The 19,811-nt window shown below is 34.2% G+C and overlaps 1 protein-coding gene across 1 annotated transcript in view; it reads left to right on the forward strand.

The window, feature by feature from the left end:
• LOC136037881 (exportin-T-like) overlaps positions 1 to 13,051 on the forward strand; it is a 34,587-nt gene extending 21,536 nt beyond the window's left edge. Inside the window, exons 3-6 of the mRNA XM_065720735.1 lie at positions 4,393 to 4,602; positions 10,399 to 10,584; positions 12,013 to 12,129; positions 12,681 to 13,051. Coding sequence (XP_065576807.1) covers positions 4,393 to 4,602; positions 10,399 to 10,584; positions 12,013 to 12,129; positions 12,681 to 13,034 — 867 coding nt within the window. The 3' untranslated portion in view covers positions 13,035 to 13,051. The remainder of the gene's footprint in view (positions 1 to 4,392; positions 4,603 to 10,398; positions 10,585 to 12,012; positions 12,130 to 12,680) is intronic.
• The last annotated feature ends 6,760 nt before the right edge of the window (positions 13,052 to 19,811 follow it).

The following is a 19,811-nucleotide window of genomic DNA, read 5'->3' on the forward strand; positions in this document are numbered from 1 at the left end:
GGGGGACCGGAAATCTTAGAAAATACTTAAAGCGGTGAGATCAGGATGAAACTGGATGGGAAGAATAGAAACTTGTCTAAGATACGTGACTGACATAACTGGACCGGATCTGCTCTCTTTGGTGGAATTGGGGGGGGGGGTAATTTTGAAAATTGAGGTATTTGTAACTTACGAAAGGGTGACCAGATCTTAATGAAATTTGATATTTAGAAGGATCTTGTGCTTTAAAGTTCTAATTTCAAATTCCGGCCAGATCTTGTGACATTCGGGGGAGTTGGAGGGGGGAACCGGAATTCTTGGAAAACATGAAAATTGGAGTATTTATATCTTACGAATAGATGATCGGATCGTAATGAAATTTGATTTTTAGAAGGAATTCATGTCTCAGAGCTCTTATTTCAAATCCCGACCAGATCTTTTGACATTGTGGGGATTTGGAGGGGGAAATCTTGGAAAAACACTTGGAGTGTAGGAATCAGGAGGAAGCTTGGTGGATAGAATAAACAAATGTCCTTGATACGTGATTGACAGAATCGTACTGGATTCGCTCTCTTTGGGGGAATTGGGGGGAGGGGTTCAGTGATTTGGCGAGTTCGGTGCTTCTGGACGTGCTAGGGCGATGAAAATTGGTAGGCGTGTCAGGGAGCTGCACAATTTGACTTGATAAAGTCGTTTTCCCAGATTCGACCATCTGGGGGGCAAAAGGGAGAGTAAAAATTAGAAAAAATTAGGTATTTATAACTTACGAGTGGGTGATCGGATCTTAATGAATTTTGATATTTAGAAGGACTTTGTGACTCAGAGCTCTTATTTTAAATCTTGACCGGCATTAAGCCTTTTATTTTCCTTTTTAAATCAATCTATTGATTCATAGAATTTTGTTAGAGCTCATACCATATGATCTCTTGGCTCTTAGCTCTTCTCGCCTCGTCACAAGTGCCATATGAGCTCTTAGCTCTTGTTTAAGAGTCAAAGTGATCGGTGTTACCCGCTTTCCCATCCCCCCCTACGTTGTGTTTTCCAGAAATGTATGCGATAAAAATTTTGAGCTAGCCATTTGTTCAAAAATAGTCCCAACATCATATAATAAGGCCTTTAAGGTGGATAGAATCCCCCGGAGTTTGGGGGTAAGAGTTGTAAGTTATGAACCAGGGGTATAGGAAGTTAGAAGTTTTAGTGTCGTTTTTAAGAGTCAAAAGTTAACGGAGGGCAATCATCCCCCTCCCTCCCCTCAAGCTTATCATTCCCCAAATATATTTGATCGAAATTTTAAGCGAGCTATTTTGTTAAGCCTTGTTGAAAGGTCCTGTAATTTTTATCTTTGGGGATTCAACCTCCCCATAGTCCTCAGGACAAGGGCTGTTGAGTATTTTAATTTGGAAAATTCAGGAAACAATAAGGGAGATGATCAACTAGGCATTATTTGTATGTTATCAATACTACTACATCTACCACCACCATTACTACCACATTACTCTATTTACAGTTTTGAACCAAATCCAAAAACGCTATATGCATGCACATTTTCAAAATAGCGTATCTCAAGAATTGATTTGGGTGTTAAGTTGGAATTTTCTGAGAATACTTAAAGGGTAAGATCATTTCACCAAAAGGGAGTATGCGCAGAATACTGTTAATGCTAATGTTACTGCTATATTTACTACTACTTCTATTGCAACTACTTGTAAGGCCAAGAGCATTGAGATGAAAATTTCATGGTTATCAAAAGGACATATCAGCAATGTCATAATAAGGGCTTATTAAAGTTGTCAGCATTAAGTTGAAACTTCCAGACTCGATGAGAGAGATGTTCTACTCACCAAAAGGCAATATGTTAATGCTACTAATTATAGTAGTACTACCATTGTAGGAGTATCGATACTACTTCTATGACTACTATTATAACTATGCCTAAGAGTATGAAGTTGAATTTTCAAGAATATTTGAGAGGGGAAGATGAACTGAATCAGAATACGCCTTCTGAATGCTTTTAAGGAATATTTAGGCGGCTGTTGAACTAAATCAAAACAAACTATGAGCATGTAAATTTAATAAGAAGTAGCAAAGAAAAATTTGAAGAGCAACTTATGTTATTAATTTAGACCTTTAAGCGTAAGTTTTGGGGTACTTCGAACTAGCCAAAAGGCACTATATGTATACTTTTAATACTACCCCAATAGTTATTGTAACTAATGACGCTTAGGATATTAAGATGAAACTTATAGGAAACGCTTAGGAGTTTCAATCAAACGAAAAAAAACTATGCATGCAGGTTTTCAAAGGGGTATATAAGCAATATGATAGACAGTACCACTCTAGAACAGCTGGAAATATAATTTTAACTTTTAAAGGAGTTAATTCAATTTAAAATCAAAAGTTCTGGTGCCCTTTTTATGATTAAAAAGAGATTGGAGGGTAAGTAGCCCTTCTCTCAAGCTTATTCATATTTTAAACATATCCAGTCAAAATTTTGATACAGCCGTTTTGCTCAGCATAGTAGAACGAACCAGCAAGTGTCTTTAGAGATATTATGCATGTCAACCCCCATAATTATGCGATTGGCCGATTTTGCTTTAAAATAAATCAAAAGGCATTGTGTTTATGGTTGTCAATATGACACATCAGCAATGTATCGAAAACGAGTGGAGGTGTTAAGTTGAAACTTTTGGGGATACCCTACTACTATTTCTGCTTTTGTTCCCTGTTTAAATAAATAGAAAGAGCGTAAGTATATCCAGGTTGTCAAAGAACATAGACATAATCTTCTGGGAATGATATGAAGTTTTATTCTTCAGGTCAACTTCAGAAGCTATAAAATTCAAGTAAAAAATAATTTTTCTGCCAGGATTAAAAATTATTGAAAAATTTTCTCTTACAAATAGCAACCCATGCTGTGGATTCTTATGGAAAAACTTAAAAGATGTTAGTATCTTTTCCGTGAAGAAGACTATGTCAATAATTAACAAACGTAAATTAGTTTTAAAATTTTTCCTACGAAACACGTTTTTCAAAGAAAAGTAAAGAACTCTATTAAACAAAGAATGAGCAAAAATAAATTCCAATAATCTTCCAAGCGTAAAACTACCACAAAACACTATCAATAAATAAATCAAACTCAAAACGAACAAAAATTACAATAAATAGCCGATTCAAACTCAAAATGAACAAAAATTAACATGAGTAGGGCAGATAACCCCCATACCTTCTCAAGACCAGAATATAATTTCGCTTTACTGGAAATAAAAAACATTTTAAATGTTTTCACTCTCCTTACTTTCAAAAAAAAATTAAGTAATAAATATCATTATATGCCAATTAAACTGACAATACGGTCTTCTTTTTTTCAGTAAAACACAAACCATGTTCTGGTTTTGAGAAGGCATGGGGGTTGTAAAAAAATTTATGAAGTAGCTTATGTACCAGCCTAAAACTGTCTAACGTATGCTGTAATAGGTAATATACTATGTAATGTGTAATTTTGTAATTTAATATTCAGGAGTTTACAATTTTGTAGCATAATGAATTGTAATTAATATGAAAATATACCCTTAGTTAAGCAGTAACTGTCAGATACCTAAATGTATTTGGTATGAACATCTACTTGAACTGAGTGAAGTAAGTTTTTTCACTACCCTACCCCCCCCCCCTTCATTGACCAACTCTGTCGTGACACATTCTCCAAATGGTGCTCTATTTTTGGTAAGTTCTCTTCCCGGAGTAAGTCTGACAACAGAAATTTGATCAAGAGCTCCTTGAATTTTTTTTAATTATGGAAGGGGACTTTCCCAAACAGGATCAAATTTTGTTGTAAGAATAGTTTCGAAACGAAATAGAGATATAAAAAAAATTTAGATCAAACAAGTTAACTCATAGTAGAAAATAAGATAAACTAATGAAATAATAAAAATGCTGTACAAAACAAAGAGAAAAAAGAACTTCCCGTCTGATAAACTATAGTTGTTGTTTTAAAGACAATTAAAACACGAACACAAGGCAAAAAACTGCTGCATAATATTTTGTATATCCTTATGTATTGTGTTTTACTGTGTTACACACTTGTAAACACTGTTACACTGTGTTTACTGGGTTACACACTTTATTGTGTTACACACCCACTGATGAGGGACTTAATGTAGTGGCAAACTTTTTTAAGTTCACCATAACCTTTTTCATTGTAAAAAGTTTGATTTGTTAGTTGTTGTTTTTTCATGGTCACTACATACTAATCTATTCTTATTTATGGTATTATAATATTTTTATTTCAGGTGTTGCTATTTCATGCACTTTTAAAGGCACATAAATGATAAACTTAACCAGTATCCACATATTGTTTTTTAAACTCTTTTTTTTTTCTCTTGGCTCATTTCTATAATTAATTTGTATTTTAATCAGGTGCTATCGTATTTCGAAGAAGTCAAAGGATCTGATACTGGTTGGCAGTTGGCTATAACTGAGCTGACAAGAACAGCAGATAATCTCAGTGATCACACCAAATTTTTTTGGTGGCAGATAGTAGAAAACTTTGTCAAGACTAGATACACTCAAATGGACTCTGCATCACTATTGATGAGAAATTTTCTATTTCAATGGCTCCATAATATGGTGAGTTGGCTCCATTTTTGTGCAATATATTCTTTGTGAATAGAGGCATCTGGTGCAGTGTCTGTTGTTGGCTTATTCATTTAAGAGGTAAGAAAATCCCGTCATCTCACATTATCAAATTGTAGAGATGTTTTTGGATCACCATATGTTCACACAGATGTGACTGTTAAGGATAAGGTCAGAAGGTTATTTCTTCTTGGAACAAGGGCACAAAATGCAAAAATGGATCTTATAGAAAATATGTTTTGTTTTGTCAGGAGAGAGAGAATTTTCCCTTTACTCTTATGATTGTATTGCTATTAGGATGGGGCCTCTATATTATGATAAATTGCTGTTGTTGTCATTTCGTCAGCTAAAAGGTTTTACTGTGTTGTGTAATAATTTCAATCATTAAAACACCCCTGATAGTGAAGCTAGACGTGGAAGGGGAGCTCCACTCAAGACATTGTTCCTTGTTTATGCTGAAACATGAAAACATTATTTATATTAGTTTCTGCTGTAACAGGAACTACCACTACTAACTACTCACTGCAGCACCAAACCACCTGAGGCCAACACAGTTATGCACGCTCCTCCTCGATCCTAATCTATTCAAACCCTCCCTATGTACCACCTCCCAGAAAGTTTCCATTTCCCTGAAATTATTCTTTACGACATCCTCCCTCCCCAACCGCGGGTGACATGCTTTCCGCAGAACAATCTTCAGCAATTTGTCATCCATCATCCACAGAACATGCTCTAGTCACCTCAACCTTTTCTCGTTATAGCCCTAAAAAGTGGGATAGAACCACACTTTTAGTACAACCTATTATTGAAAATACGGTCAGTCAGCTGGATACCCAAAACAATTTGTAGGCAAATTTTCTTGAAAAGATCTTGTAAATCTTCGTCCGTTTTTGGAACGTACATGCTTCAGAACACTAATTGACCTCTGTCATTACTAGCTTCCAATATTCTAATCGTAAATAGCGACGAAGACCGCACTGTGTTTCCATTGTAAGCATCAACAACAACAAGAACAATACGGAACTCTTTTCGTAAGACAGTGGAATTCTATATTTCAAATTAATATTTTAACCTTATGTCCAAGGGCTGTCCTCGGCAAAATATAAAAATAGAGAAGAAAAGAGATATACAATAACATACAACCATTAGAACTGAAGGACTGATAAATAAAGTGAGGTGAAACCATTTAATTAATCCCTCTTTGGTGAGTAACCGGGGTTTTATCTTTACCAGAATTTAAGGAAAAAAATAATAATCTATATGTTGTGTTTACTAGTAATTTCAATCATGAATTTTCTAAGTTCTGGTAAAGATAAAACCCCAGCTACTCGCCAAAGAGAGGTTTATCAAATACCAAGTGACTGTGGCAAATACTATGTAGGTAGAACCCACCAGAATTAAGAGGAACGCTTAGAACAGCATAAAGATGATATTATCAAAGTGTTAAATTCTAATATTGCTATTGCTTCTTTTGATTCTGCTTTAAGCAGTCATGTTTTCGAAAATCCTAGCCACAAATTACTTTTTGAGAATCCACCCTTAGTAGCAATGATCTAGGTATAAAACTGGTTATTCAAGAAGCAATTGAAGTCAGACTTAAGATAAGTAATAATACTTTCTTAAATAGGAATTTTGGGGAATACTCACTCAATCCTCTGCGCACAAATTTAATAAAAAGCGATTTTACTATTAAAAATCTAGTAGATATTAACACAGAAGCAGTTACAAAAAGACCTTCGAGGTTAGCTGCCAGAAAGGCAAGATTAGTGGTGAAAGCGTGTTTTGAATTAGGACTGAATCATCAGTCCTGGTTGAACTTCGCTGAAGTAAGGATGCTGGGACTGTTTTAAAAATTTTCATTTTAGTTTTAATGGTTTTCTGTCTACTATTGTAAATCTCTTTTCTTTTATATATTTATGTTTTGCTGGGAACGGCCCTTGGATATTGGTTCGAAATATTTATTCAAATATAGAATATAGTTGCGAAAAGAATTTTCACAGTTGCGAAAAGAATTCCCTATTGTTCTTCTTGTTGTTGATATTTATAATATTCTAATCTTGGCTCGCAAACTTGTTTCTATTGTTCCAAAATTTTATCAGCTGTGAAAAAAGCACCCTGAGGCTTGGCTATTCTAATTTTAACATATTTGCTGTTCCCACTGTCTTTACTAATAATACTACCAAGGTAAATGAAGCTATCCACTAGATCAATCTTTTCGTTACCTAACGTCATCTTTTCATCTTCGCTTACTCGTAGCCTTAACGACTTAGACTTCTTAACCTCAACATTCAAACCTGTTCTAGCACCATGAACTCGCAAAACCTCTAAAAGCTCATTCGTTTTGCTCACATTTTAATCAGTTTCAACCCTCAAGTTCATTTGAATTGGGTCTCATGACAGTAAGCTAACTGTTCATTTGAAAATCTGGTTTTTTTAGGCTTGCCACTAACTGAAACACTATCTATAGGCCTCTAATATCCCTGAGGCTATGATACTAATTATGAGACTATAATATATATATTTCTGAAAGACCTTAGACTGTCTGTAAGCCTATACCAAAATCAAGTAACACTATTCGGCTACTACGGATCTTTTTTACTTCAAGTCCTGTTTAGAGAAATAGGTCCCCTAAAGAACACCAACGCCTGATTCTAATGCCAATTTAGAATTGAAAAATGGTAATTCGTTCTATTTAGGCACACAAGTAAAAGAAAAATAATTTTAACAGTTCTCCAGCTTAAAAAGTAATTACGAATATCACAGATTGCTAGACTAAATGATCTATTTTGTAAATAATTTGTACATTCTATTTCGGTCTATTTCGTAAATTCGTCAGAAACTACACTGCCTTTCTTTTGCACACAAACATCTAAGATGATGATGGAGTGAGGAAAATTTAAAGACAATCAGTGGCTTGTATAGAATATCCTCCTCTTGATTCTTAGATAACCGTTTTATTTAAATAATACACTGTACAGAAACGTTGTTTGATCCTACTTCCCGCGGCTACTGTGAAAGAAAGGTTGAAATCGTTTTAACATGTTCTATTGATGAAGGATGACAGATTGCAATGTGGTTTTTGGCCATTTATTGTGAGCCGAAACGAGAAGCCGGTCATCCCTGAACGGGGTGGGAAAAAGTCACAAGGATGGAATGGAAGAAAACATAAACTTCATAAGTGGGACAAAGATATCAAAATATGGGACAAAAAACGCATCAAAAATTTTTGTATATGCATTTTCGTTCCATTTTTTACGAATCGGACAATTTTTTTGGGGGAGGGGGACCTACAAAGCTTCCCTTAGACACGGTCTGGCCCTTTTTTCACGGACAAAGGATTTCAAGTTCAGCGCGCTAAGCGCTCTTGACTAAGATGACTTTTGTAAAAAGGATTTAGTATAAATTGAGATGAAAGAGGACACAGAATAAAACATATTTATAAAAAAAAAATAATTGAAAATCTTGCCTAAGTCTTGCATATTTTTAAAAGTGAAGAACATAATGACTTACTAAATAAAGGTCGAAGTGGAATAAACGTCACGGTCAGATATTGTTGACTTTCAAAAACCTGAACCTCTAGATAAAACCGCGAACGACCTAAACATGATATCAATTGTTCAGTCACTTTAGCATCTCCCGCCAGAAAAAGGTTCATCCACCCCAAAGTTCAATCCAGAAGACATTCCCAGCATGACACCAACAGATATAACTAGGAAAATACCAAACTTGAAAAGAACAAGTATTTGCTAAGAAAGTGCCAGCACCCCGAAAGAAAGTTTGTGACAATGCACCTTCGTCTAGTGGCATCGCTTCTGTCTGGTGATGCTATATGCTGAATATGCACGTAGCAATTACGCTTAGGTTCTTTGGATTGTTATCACAAGACGAGAAAAAATAACCGAAGAGAAGAAAAACGAAGACATTTACAGCTAGTGAAAACGATATCAGGCCTACTAAGCGATCACCTTTCAAAAGGCATTAAATAAAATGAAGTAAAATGAACTGATTTAGTTTCTTAAATTCCCAATCAATATTATGATATTTTATGCAGTCACCATTTCGCCGTTACATGGAAAGGACCTATTTAGTGGCATACATCCTGTCTTGCTTAGTCAGTATGGTCTCAGCAATTATTTACGAATTTCTTCTTTATCCTAATTTCTCATTTTGCTAAACTATCCAACTAGTTTTTTTTTTTTTTTTTCACAGCAATGAAAAGTTTTGTACATTTGTTATTCTTTGGTCTACTAAAGGTTTGCAGCGTATATACATGAATGTGACATTTTTTGTATGACTAAGATCTGGAATATATATAATGTGCCACTAATTTCCTATTTTTTCTGTTATATCAAAAAATAATGCTGCTAATAATCAACTATTTGTTTTTGCGTGCTAACAGGAACAGCGGAACACGGTTTCTTATGACAATCAGTTCCGAATCGTATTCACTTACGAGGATGGCATTCAAGAAATGCGCAGTGCTGCCTGTATTCTATACCGAAGGTTTTGCAAGCATTTTCTCGAAGATGGCATTCAAGAAATACGCAGTGCCGCCTGTATTCTATACCGAAGGTTTTGCAAGCGTTTTCTCGAAGATGGCATTCAAGAAATGCGCATTGCCGCCTGCATTCTATACCGAAGGTTTTGCAAGCGTTTTCTCGAAGATGGCATTCAAGAAATGCGCAGTACCGCCTGTATTCTATACCGAAGGTTTTGCAAGCGTTTTCTCGTGATGTTAAATTACGATCTGTTTTGGTGAAATTCCACTGACCAGAAAATATTTTTGTTATCAGCAACGGGTCAGTGTTGAAACAACTGTGCAAAATTTTAAGTCATTTTAATTTTGAAAAATTTAATCGAGCATGTAGAGCTTCTATCACTAGTAAATAGAGTGTGTAATTGTTGGGGTCACAAGAAACCTCCTGACTCATGTCTCTGATGCTAATGGATAGCAAAAAGAATTGAAATGAAACAGTGAAAAAATTTTATGACCAGAAGATTCTGCTTTTCCTGTATTGATTAACCCATTAACTTCTTTGGCTCTTTGACCAAAACATGCGCAGTAAGTTTATTTCAGTTCTTTTTCTTCTAATTTTGAGTATCTTAGAACATTGAAGAAGGCCTAGTTTCTCTTACCAAGATTGATCCTAATGACCCTGTCTTTCCTGAAAGTAAAAAATTCGACTTAAAAGGTACTTTTGTCAAATCTTTGATCCCTCTACCCCCCCCCCCCTAACCCTAGTTTCTTTTAAATATTCATATTAAATTAAAGTACCTAGGACAGTGAAAAAATAAATCTAATTGTTTAAATTGACTAACTGGAAACTTACACAACCATATAAGTCTTAAAAACTCCAGGAAAGCTGAAAATTCAAATTATAGCTTAAAATAAACTTCAAATACAATTCCGCCCTTTTCGGTAGCAGCAAGTGCCAAATTAAAAAATGAAAGAAAAATAAGCGGAAAATATGACATTAGACAGCTTCAGATGGTGTAACTCTCTGTTGAAGGTTTGTCTGTCTTTGTGAATCAATAGATTGTTAACGTTTGATTTTGACAGACGATAAGCGTTGTTAATTTTAATTTTTATGGTTTAATGTGACAACACTGAGCATAGTGTGATGCTGCCATAACATCTTCATAATTTGAAACAGCCAAAAGAGAAATATTTGAGTTCTACGGTTCTCAGATATGAATAGACCTAAGATGTTTCCAGGGTGGGGAGGAGGGGGTATTAAATGTTTTAATTTTAATTTCCTATCTATCCTAATCTTTTTTATTCTTTTTCAGTCTATTTCTGCTAAAGAAGAAAGTTCATTTTTAAGGAATAAGGCAGCCCAAGTTTTCTCTTTGGTATTCATTGTTGATTTTCCGCGAAGATGGCAAAGCTTTTTAGTTGATTTCTTGCAAACTTTGAAGTTAGGTCCAAAGGCTGTGGATTTCTACCTGAGGGTGCTCAAAGCAATTGATTCTGAGGCATGTCTTTCCTTTTTTCCTATTCTTTTTTTTTGGCAATTGAATTGAAAGGTTTTCTGTGTTTTAACCACTGCACAAAGTTTATTTTTATTTCAATTGTTTATTCAATCTATATACTTTGGCCTCAAGTCGTTATGATAGTTTTCTTTTTGGAATTGATGTTTTCATGAGAAAGAAGATTAAATTCTTTGTAAGAACTTATATATATATATATATATATATATATATATATATATATATATATATATATATATATATATATATATATATATATATATATATATATATTATATAATGTATGTATATTATATTTTATACCTCCTCGTAGTCTTTTCTATTTTTTAAAGAATTTTACAATTTTATTTTTATGGATGATTATGGTGGAGCAAATTTGTCAGTTTTTTAATAGCAGAATTTTGAAGCCGGGTTTATCCAAGACTAGTGAAGTCTCGTGCGTCCCTGTCCCAAAATGCTAGCCTAATTGTTGACTGTAGGCTATATTAAACTAGCAACTTAAAGCAGTGAAATGTGAATAACTAAATCTTGGACCCTAGTTCCAAATTAGTTTCTCGTCCCCTTGACAGCTCCTTCTTGTCCCTTCACCGCTTAAGTCTCGGAAACCACAGTAAAGGGTCTATTAAGCCTTCTAGGCTGTGTCCCTCCAGAACCGTACATGAACCTTGTGCTTTTTTTAAGTTTAATGTCTGTAATCATGAACTTCGTCATATGTGATCTTGTGTCTTGAATGTCATAATATGTGAATGTGATCTTAACGTTGTCAGTCATGGCCTTTAAATTTTACTTTTAAGAGCTCATACCTAAGGCATTTATGCCTAAGGTGCATATAAATGTTATAATTTTTAGGATTACCTAAAGTATCCTTAATAGTGCTTCACTTTACTTACCCCCCCCCCCCCCCCCATGATAAGCAAATATATAGCCCAAATTATATATTTTTCCATGCATCATTATTTTGTTTCAACTTAAATTGAAGTAACTTAATCCAAGAGCAAATAGTAATGTAGTTATAACGGAAGATATCCGGATTTGATAATGCTTTATTAGAAGAATTAAATTTAGAATTAAAAATTAGAAGAATATGTTTTAACAAAAGTATGCATGAGTGTGAGCATAGAACTTGGGTTTAAACATAAGTGTGATATTGAGTGTGAGTAGAGGTAAATTGTTTAAGAAGCTGACGAAGCTGGCTGAAAAAAGAATATTTAGTATCCAATAACCAAATTTTTTTCATTGTTACTAATATATAAAAAAAATTAGTAAACATAAAAATTTACCCCCCTGTTGAGTTTTTTATTAGTTGCCTATCTTTTGTTCATATATGTCAACTTTAACCTCCTATAACCTATGTGTCAACTTTAACCTCTGATTAGAATGGTGGAAAATATGTAAAAATGATTGTATTTCTAGGTTGTTGACCGTGAGATCCCTCATTCAAAAGAAGAAGCTGATAGAAACACTTTAATCAAGGACACGATTAGAGAAACATGTATTAATGACCTAGTGAATTCCTGGTACCAAATTTGTGTAAGTTAAGAATAAAGCACAAAAACTATTTATTATATTATTTAATCATTTTAACTATTCAATATTTTAATTGTTGTTTAATTATTTAACTTTAAGTCAGTCACCATTTTTGGGGGGAAATATTCAGATTCTAGTAAATACTATAAGAAACATTTTATTAAGGTGCAATGACTATTTGCAGTTCCTTAAACAGGATATCGTGACTTAGCTTGTTAATGTACTTATGGTAGTGATGATATTTATTATTATAATGATCCTTCATTTGTTTGTTTTGTGTTGTTTTTTTTTTTACAAAGTAATAAAAAGCAAAATTACTTTACTTTTCAAAATAACCACACGAATCTTAGACTACACTGCCTTTCCATCCACAATTGAATCTAAAAAAAATGTTTTTAAAGACCTAAATACTTGAACTAACTAATTAATTAGTAGTTCTAATAAGTAATTTAACTAATTAAATACAAAAAATTAAAGAGTTAAGATTGTAAGTTGAAGTTTTCACGTTAGTTTGTACTCAAGCCTACTTGAATAAAAAGCTGCTCTTTTTGCAGGTTTTATACGAAATGTCCGATTCCAAGCTGGTTAGTGAATGCTTAGACGTTATTGGTGCGTACATATCGTGGATAGACATCTCGCTAATTGCTAATGAACGTTTTGTTACCTTATTTATTAGATTTATGAAGGATCAGCACTTGCGTGAGCCAGATTGTGATTGCCTCTGTGAGGTTGTAGCTAAAGGAATGGACTCGAGTGCTAAAGTCAAGCTTATAGAATCTCTTTATAGTTTACTCCATGGAGCTGGAGTATTCGTAATTGACAATGAGGAGGATTCTGATTATTTATGCAAATTAGGGAAATTAATTAATACTATGGGTGTTCAATTGGCAGTGTCTTGGACTAGGTAAGCGGTTTTTTGTTGTTTTTCTTTTCTTTCTTTTTTTTCCTTTTCTTTTTTCTTTTTTTCTCAATTTGACTGCTCTTAGCAGCAAAGATACTTCTGGATTGCATTTCAAAACATTAAAAATTTAAACTTTCAGTTATAAATATGTAGATTTTTGTGTATCTTCTTTTATTTTCTTCTCTTGTGAAGAAGCTTCTAGCTTATGTTTACTAACGTTTAAAAGTATATTTGTCATGGAATAAATTTTCATGTCATTAAAATTGTCTTATTTAACATCTGACTGGTTTTTCAAACTATTCTTTGTATTTTTTGAATTGCTAATATATAAGTTGGGAATGACTACAAGTCATTCTCATGACTTGTAGTCTTTGTTATTTTCTCTAACAAAGAAATATTGGTTATGTCTTTAAAACTGTAAATTACTATGCTTAAAAGTGTATAAATCAAAAAGTACAAAATATCTACTCGTTAAGTAAACATTTTACAAATGGTGTACACATATATTGCAGAAAAATGATGGAATAAATTTCAATCTGTATAATCGAAGGGCCTGAAGTGGGGCCCTTTAGCTCCCTTTGAACTTAAACTTCCATATCCTTAGTATTGCTAGCGTAGACAGATTGCATTTGTTTTTCTATTCAAGATCTTTCACGTCTGTGTAGGGATCGATCTTAAATAATTAATTTTTGATGTTTAAAAATCATAGACGGTACCGTGTATTATAAAAGATCTAAAGCCAAACTGGCTAGTCATGACAAAAACAAAGAAATCAATGTAAAGTCGACACATATGTCTATGGCCAGTAAATGAAAGCGAGAGAAACAGCAAAAATCCAACGAATATTTCGTTTTTTTTTCTTTTTCTTTTTTTTTTTTTTTTTTTTTTTTTTTTATTGCGGTGAAGAAACCTTCTTATATACACGCGAAATACCTTGTTATATATGGGCGAAATATTCGTTGGATTTTTGTTGTTTCTTTTTGCTTTCATTTACCGGTAATAGACCCGTTTGTTGTCTTTGAATTCATTTAATTGTTTACATCAGATAATTATTGTAAATAAGAGTGATCGTATCGCGCCTCGTACCCCCGAAAGACGAAATTACCCTTTGTGCTTATTTAGAAACAAAATGTCATGTGTAGTTATTCCTTTTTAACTCGTTTTTCTGAACTCCCCAGCTTGTATTTTTGCACTTCGCCAGATAAATTTGGGAGTCATTTTTCAATCACTCCCGAGTGTTCAGTTACTTCTAATATTCATCAACATACTAAGTTCTGATAACTGTACTATAATACAAAATCAAGCCTCTCCCTTCTTGGATACTCCCCCTACTACTCCTTTATTTTTTTTTTAAATTGTCTGCTGAATAAAATTAGGGGTCATGAAGATTGAAAGTCTTGAGCATAAGTTGGAGAAGTTTCATGATGTGGCAATACGAGTTAAGGATTTGGATAAAGTGTCCGTCTGGTACTGAACTGTAATTGCTTTGCATTATGGCGCATGAATTACAATAATGATTAGTATGTTGCTTGCTTATATGTTAAAAAAATTGTCTTGGAGAACTTTTTTTTGTCTTAAAGAAGATTTAAAAGTTGAAAATAATTAATAAAAGAAAAAATTGAAAAGCCGTTTTCAAACTGGACTAAAAAGTAGATAATAATTTTTCTTAACATTCTATGGAACATTAGCAAAAATGAGGGGTGCAAAACGAATTGGGCTTTATATAACTTGATCTTTTTAGCTCGTTTTCAACTCATTAACTTTTTACATTCATATATTTACAGCTTAGAATAATTTGCTATGTATGTTATGCAAAGCCTAATCCATTCTGCACCCCTCTTTTTCACTTATATTCACTTTCTTGGGGCAAAAAAAAATCTATCTTTCAAATCCATTTTGAAAACGAGTTAAAAAGAAACGTCCAAGTTTATTATTCAGTATAGCATTTAAAAGTTTAATGCTGCTGAAATTTCCAGAAATTCCTTGTTCTCATATCAGTTCTTAGTTACCGCTTGTATCGGTTACCGCTTGTATCAGTATGCTGGTAGTAGTCAGTTAATGTTTATCAGTCTTACATGTAATACATTTACATCAAAGATGTTTTTCCTTCAAAGGCATTCCTTTCAAATGAATAGAACATAATTAAGCATCACTGGTTTGCCTTGTATCGCCTCTGATTCTAAATCACATATCTAGCACGTAAATACTATGTTTTATATCTTAATTAAAATAAATAAAAACAAGTTTTTCTTAATAAAAGTAAAGAGCAAAAATGTGTCTTCGACAGGGTAAAAAAAAGATAATTGACATTATAATGAATAGTCAACTAAAGGTTAAAAGAAACAACAACAGTTATTATAAGAGTTGAAATAGTGTAAGAGATAAAACAATTAAAAGAAACGGATATTAGACGTAATAAAGAAAAAAATAAAGTCAGCAATGAACTTAGAATGTACCCAAAATAAAATTGATATTCTAATCAAAGTCAAAATGAACCAAAATTACTAGATATATGAAGTGAGAAATTTTTCCACTTGCACTCCAATCAGCGCGATTGTTGTAATTGGCCCTTTACTGGAAGCAATATATATTTTAAGTAGTTTGCTTCTTATCACTATAACATAGAAAAAATAAATAGAGTAATAAAAGTTCTTAAATTTGTTACGATTACATTTTCTAGTATCAATCTAATTCCAGACTGATACGGACTAAAGTTCCATTAATGTTTCTTCTTTCCCAACTTATTTCTTTAAAATGCATAAAATAGCCGAATAGATTCGTTATTGCAAAACTTCACTGCAAAGAATAAAATGGATTTTTTTTCAAAATTAAGCTATTAGTTTTTTTTATTTGTTTTTATAAAAAAAAAGGGGGAAATAAATAAAAATAAGGGTAAAATTCTAGTTTAGTGACTTCTTGCTATCTCGGAAAGAGGTAAAGTTAGGAAAATGAAACTTTCGGGGATGGGTATACAGGCTAAAGTATATACTGGGAAGTACCCACCTCCACTCCTTCTCCCTCTAGAGGGCTGTGAAATTCGCCTACATGACAGGTCTATACCAATTGAAATTTTGACAAAACAACATTTTACCTTAATTTTCAGTTACCAGTTGCCTTTTCTCTGACTTTAGTTCTGAAAATGCAATTCCTGTTATTTGAGTTGAATTCTGAGCCATATCAATGTTTTTTCTTTTTCAAAATTTAGGAAATGTATTTGCATATCTTTAAAACCTTATAAATTGGGATTGAGCAAAGTTGTGAAGCTGAAAACAATTTTGTTGTACTTCATTCAAGCAGAAGATCTATTTTGCAAGGTTTCACTTTTATAATACACATATTTTAAAGTTCAGCAAAGATCAGGACCCTCTAGAGGGAGAGGGAGTGGAGGTAGGTACTTCAAATACCTTCCCGTGACATACTTTAGCCTTTAAACCCATCCCTGAAAGTTTCATTTTCCTAACCTAATCCTTTCCCGAGATAGCCAAAAGTCACTAAACTAGAATTTTACCAAAATAAGAAATTAAAAATTATGTGAAAGAAGTTGGAACTCAAAATATTTTGATTAGAGTTGATATTTAAATTTGAATTAGCCATGAATGTTTAATTAGTAAAATAGAAGTAGTTTTTACAATCATGATGAACATATTTTTTTCTGATTTTTCTATTACGACCATTGCTTAAATTAGGCTATATTTAATACGGCCATATTTAAATTAGCCTTGGATTTTTAACTAGTAAAACGAAAGTAGGTTTTACAATCATCATGAACAAGTTTATTTCTGAATTTTTCTAATACGGCCATGTGTAATTTTTTCGGGGTAGGAGGTATGGTTGGTTTGTGAGAGGGGGGGATACTTTCGAGAACGAAAGCTCCCGAAGGCCCTAGTTGAATCAGCAACTAGCAAATAGGATATTGTCCTAAGGGACCAAATTTGGTCCCTTCTAAGGGACCCTTTGGTCCCTGCAAGGGACCATTTGGTCCCTTCTAAGGGACCAAATTAAAAAATTGAAGAGTAATTTCGCATTTGTTCAACGAACATTTTGAAGAATTTTCCGCTATCTTCGTTGAACAAAAATAAGAGAAAAGCTAACCCTGTCATTTTTGTATTTTCACGAATTGGCTCACTTTGGTTGCAGAAATGTTAAAAATAAAAAGTCTAAATAGCCGAAGATGAAATTTCTGTAAGATCCTCCAAATTATAAAAACTACCTTTTAATCAGTTATAGACAGCGCCAATTCAAAAAACATTTCAAATTGAGCTGTGGTATACTGAGAAAACCTAAACAAGTTCTTTCGTAATCTCGTATTAAACTAAAGCACTTTAAATTTCATTTAACATTGTACTGTCAAAAAAAAAACTTTATCGAATAAGGATTTTTTTGGAAAACAGGCGGATTATATTTTTTGTATTGAAAAAAAGGTTTTTTGTTTTTTTTTTATCTCAGTGCATGTTTTACAACTACCTAAACATCCTTATAAGAATGGGATCAAGAGATCTTAGAACTATTTATTAGTTTTCATAATTAGTTAGTAGATTAGTAATTAATTGCATAAATAGTTAGCAATTACTTTTCTCTTTCACAAACCTATAAAGTATTTACGGCAGTTCTTTGAAAATTCAATTTTTATGGCACTTGGTATTAACCAAGTGACATAGCGATCGCAAATTCTGTCTGTCTGTCCTGGTTTTGCTACTTCAGGCACTTCCAGGCAAGCTAGGACGATGAAACTTGGCAGGCTTATCAAGGACTGGACCAGATTAAATTAGAAATATTCGTTTTCCTGATTTGACCATCTGGAGGGGGGGGGGGGGGGGGTAATTCGGAAAAATAGAAAAAATGAAGTATTTTTAACTTACGAACGGGTGATGGGATGTTAATGAAATTTGATGTTTGGAAGGATATCGTGTCTCAGAGCTCTTATTTTAAATCCAGACCAGATCCGGTGACATTGGGGGGAGTTGGAGGGTGAGAACCTAAAATCTTAGAAAACGCTTAGAGTGGAGGGATCGGGATGAAACTTGGCGGGAAAAATAAGCAGAAGTTCTAGATATGTTATTGACATAACCGGAACGGATCTGCTCTGTTTGGAGGAGTTGGGGTGGGGGATTTATTCTGAGGAATTAGAAAAAATGAGGTATTTTTAACTTACGAAGGAGTGATCGGATCTTAATGAAATTTGAAGTTTGGAAGGATATTGTGTCTCAGTGGGGGGAATTGAGGGGGGACCTAAAATTTTGGAAAACACTTAGAGTAGAGGGATCAAGATGAAAATTGGTGGGAAAAATAAGCACACGTCCTAGGTACGTGATTGACATAACCGGAACGGATCCGCTCTCTTTGGCAGAGTTGGGGGGGGGGGGGTAATTCTGAACAAATTAGAAAAATGAGGTATTTTTAACTTGCGAAGGAGTGATCGGATCTTAATGAAATTTGAAGTTTGAAAGGATATCGTGTCTCAGAGGTCTTATTTTAAATCCCGACTGGATCAGGTGACATTGGGGGGAATTGAGGGGGGACCTAAAATGTTGGAAAACGCTTACAGTGGAGGGTTCGGGATGAAACTTGGTGGTAAAAATAAGCACAAGTCCTAGATACGTGATTGAAATAACCGGGACGGATCCGCTCTCTTTGGGGGAGTGGGGGGAGGGTTAATTATGAAAAATTTGAAAAATGAGGTAATTTTAACTTACGAAGGAGTGATCGGATCTTAATGAAATTTGATTTTTGAAAGGATATCATGTCTCAGAGCTCTTATATTAAATCTCGACCTTATCCGGTGAAGGGGAAGTTGCGGGGGGGAACCTCAAATCTTGGAAAATGCTTAGAGTGGAGGGATCGGGATGAAACTTTGTGCGAAAAATAAGCACAAGTCCTAGATACGGTGACTGACATAACCGGACCAGATCGATCTCTTTGGTGGAGTTGGGGGGGGGGGAGTAATTCGGAAAAAATTAGAAAAAAATAGGTATTTGTGACTTACAACGGGTTATCAGATCTTAATGGAATTTGATATCTAGAAGGATCTTATGCTTTAAAACTCTCATTTTAAATCCCGACCAGATCCGGTGACATTGAAGGGAGTTGGGAGGGGAAGCTGGAATTCTTGGAAAATGTGAAAATCGAGGTATCTTACGAATAGGTGATCGAGTCTCAATGAAGCTTGATATATAGAAGGATCTTATGTCTCAGATGATCCATTTTCAATTCCAATCGGATCCAGGGACATAGAGGGTTGGAGGGGGGAAACAGACATCTTGGAAACCGGAAATCTTGGAAAACGCTTAGAGTGGAGGTATCGGGATGCAACTTGGTGAGAAGAAAAAGCACAAGTTATAGATACGAGATTGACATAATCGGTACGGATGCTTTCTCTTTTGGGGAGCTGGGGGTTGTTAATTTGGAAAAATTTGAAAAATTGAGGTATTTTTAACTTAAGAACGCGTGATCGGATCTTAATGAAATTTGATATTTAGAAGGAACCCATGTCTCAGAGCTCTTATTTCAAATCCCAACCAGATCTATTGACATTGGGGGGACCTGGAGGGGGAAACCCAGAAATTTTGGAAAATGCTTATAAATGTCGTAGATATGTGACTGACGTAACCGGACTGGATCCGCTCTCTTTGGCGGAGTTAGGTGCTGGGGTTCAGTGCTTCGGCGAGTTTGGTGCTTCTGGACGTGCTAGGACGATGAAAATTGGTAGGCGTGTCAGGGGGCTGTACAAATTGACTCGATAAAGTCGTTTTCCCCGATTCGAACATCTGGGGGGCTGAAGGGAGAG

Source organism: Artemia franciscana, chromosome 17 (genome assembly GCF_032884065.1).
Source record: "Artemia franciscana chromosome 17, ASM3288406v1, whole genome shotgun sequence".
Classification (NCBI taxonomy): Eukaryota; Metazoa; Arthropoda; class Branchiopoda; order Anostraca; family Artemiidae; genus Artemia; species Artemia franciscana.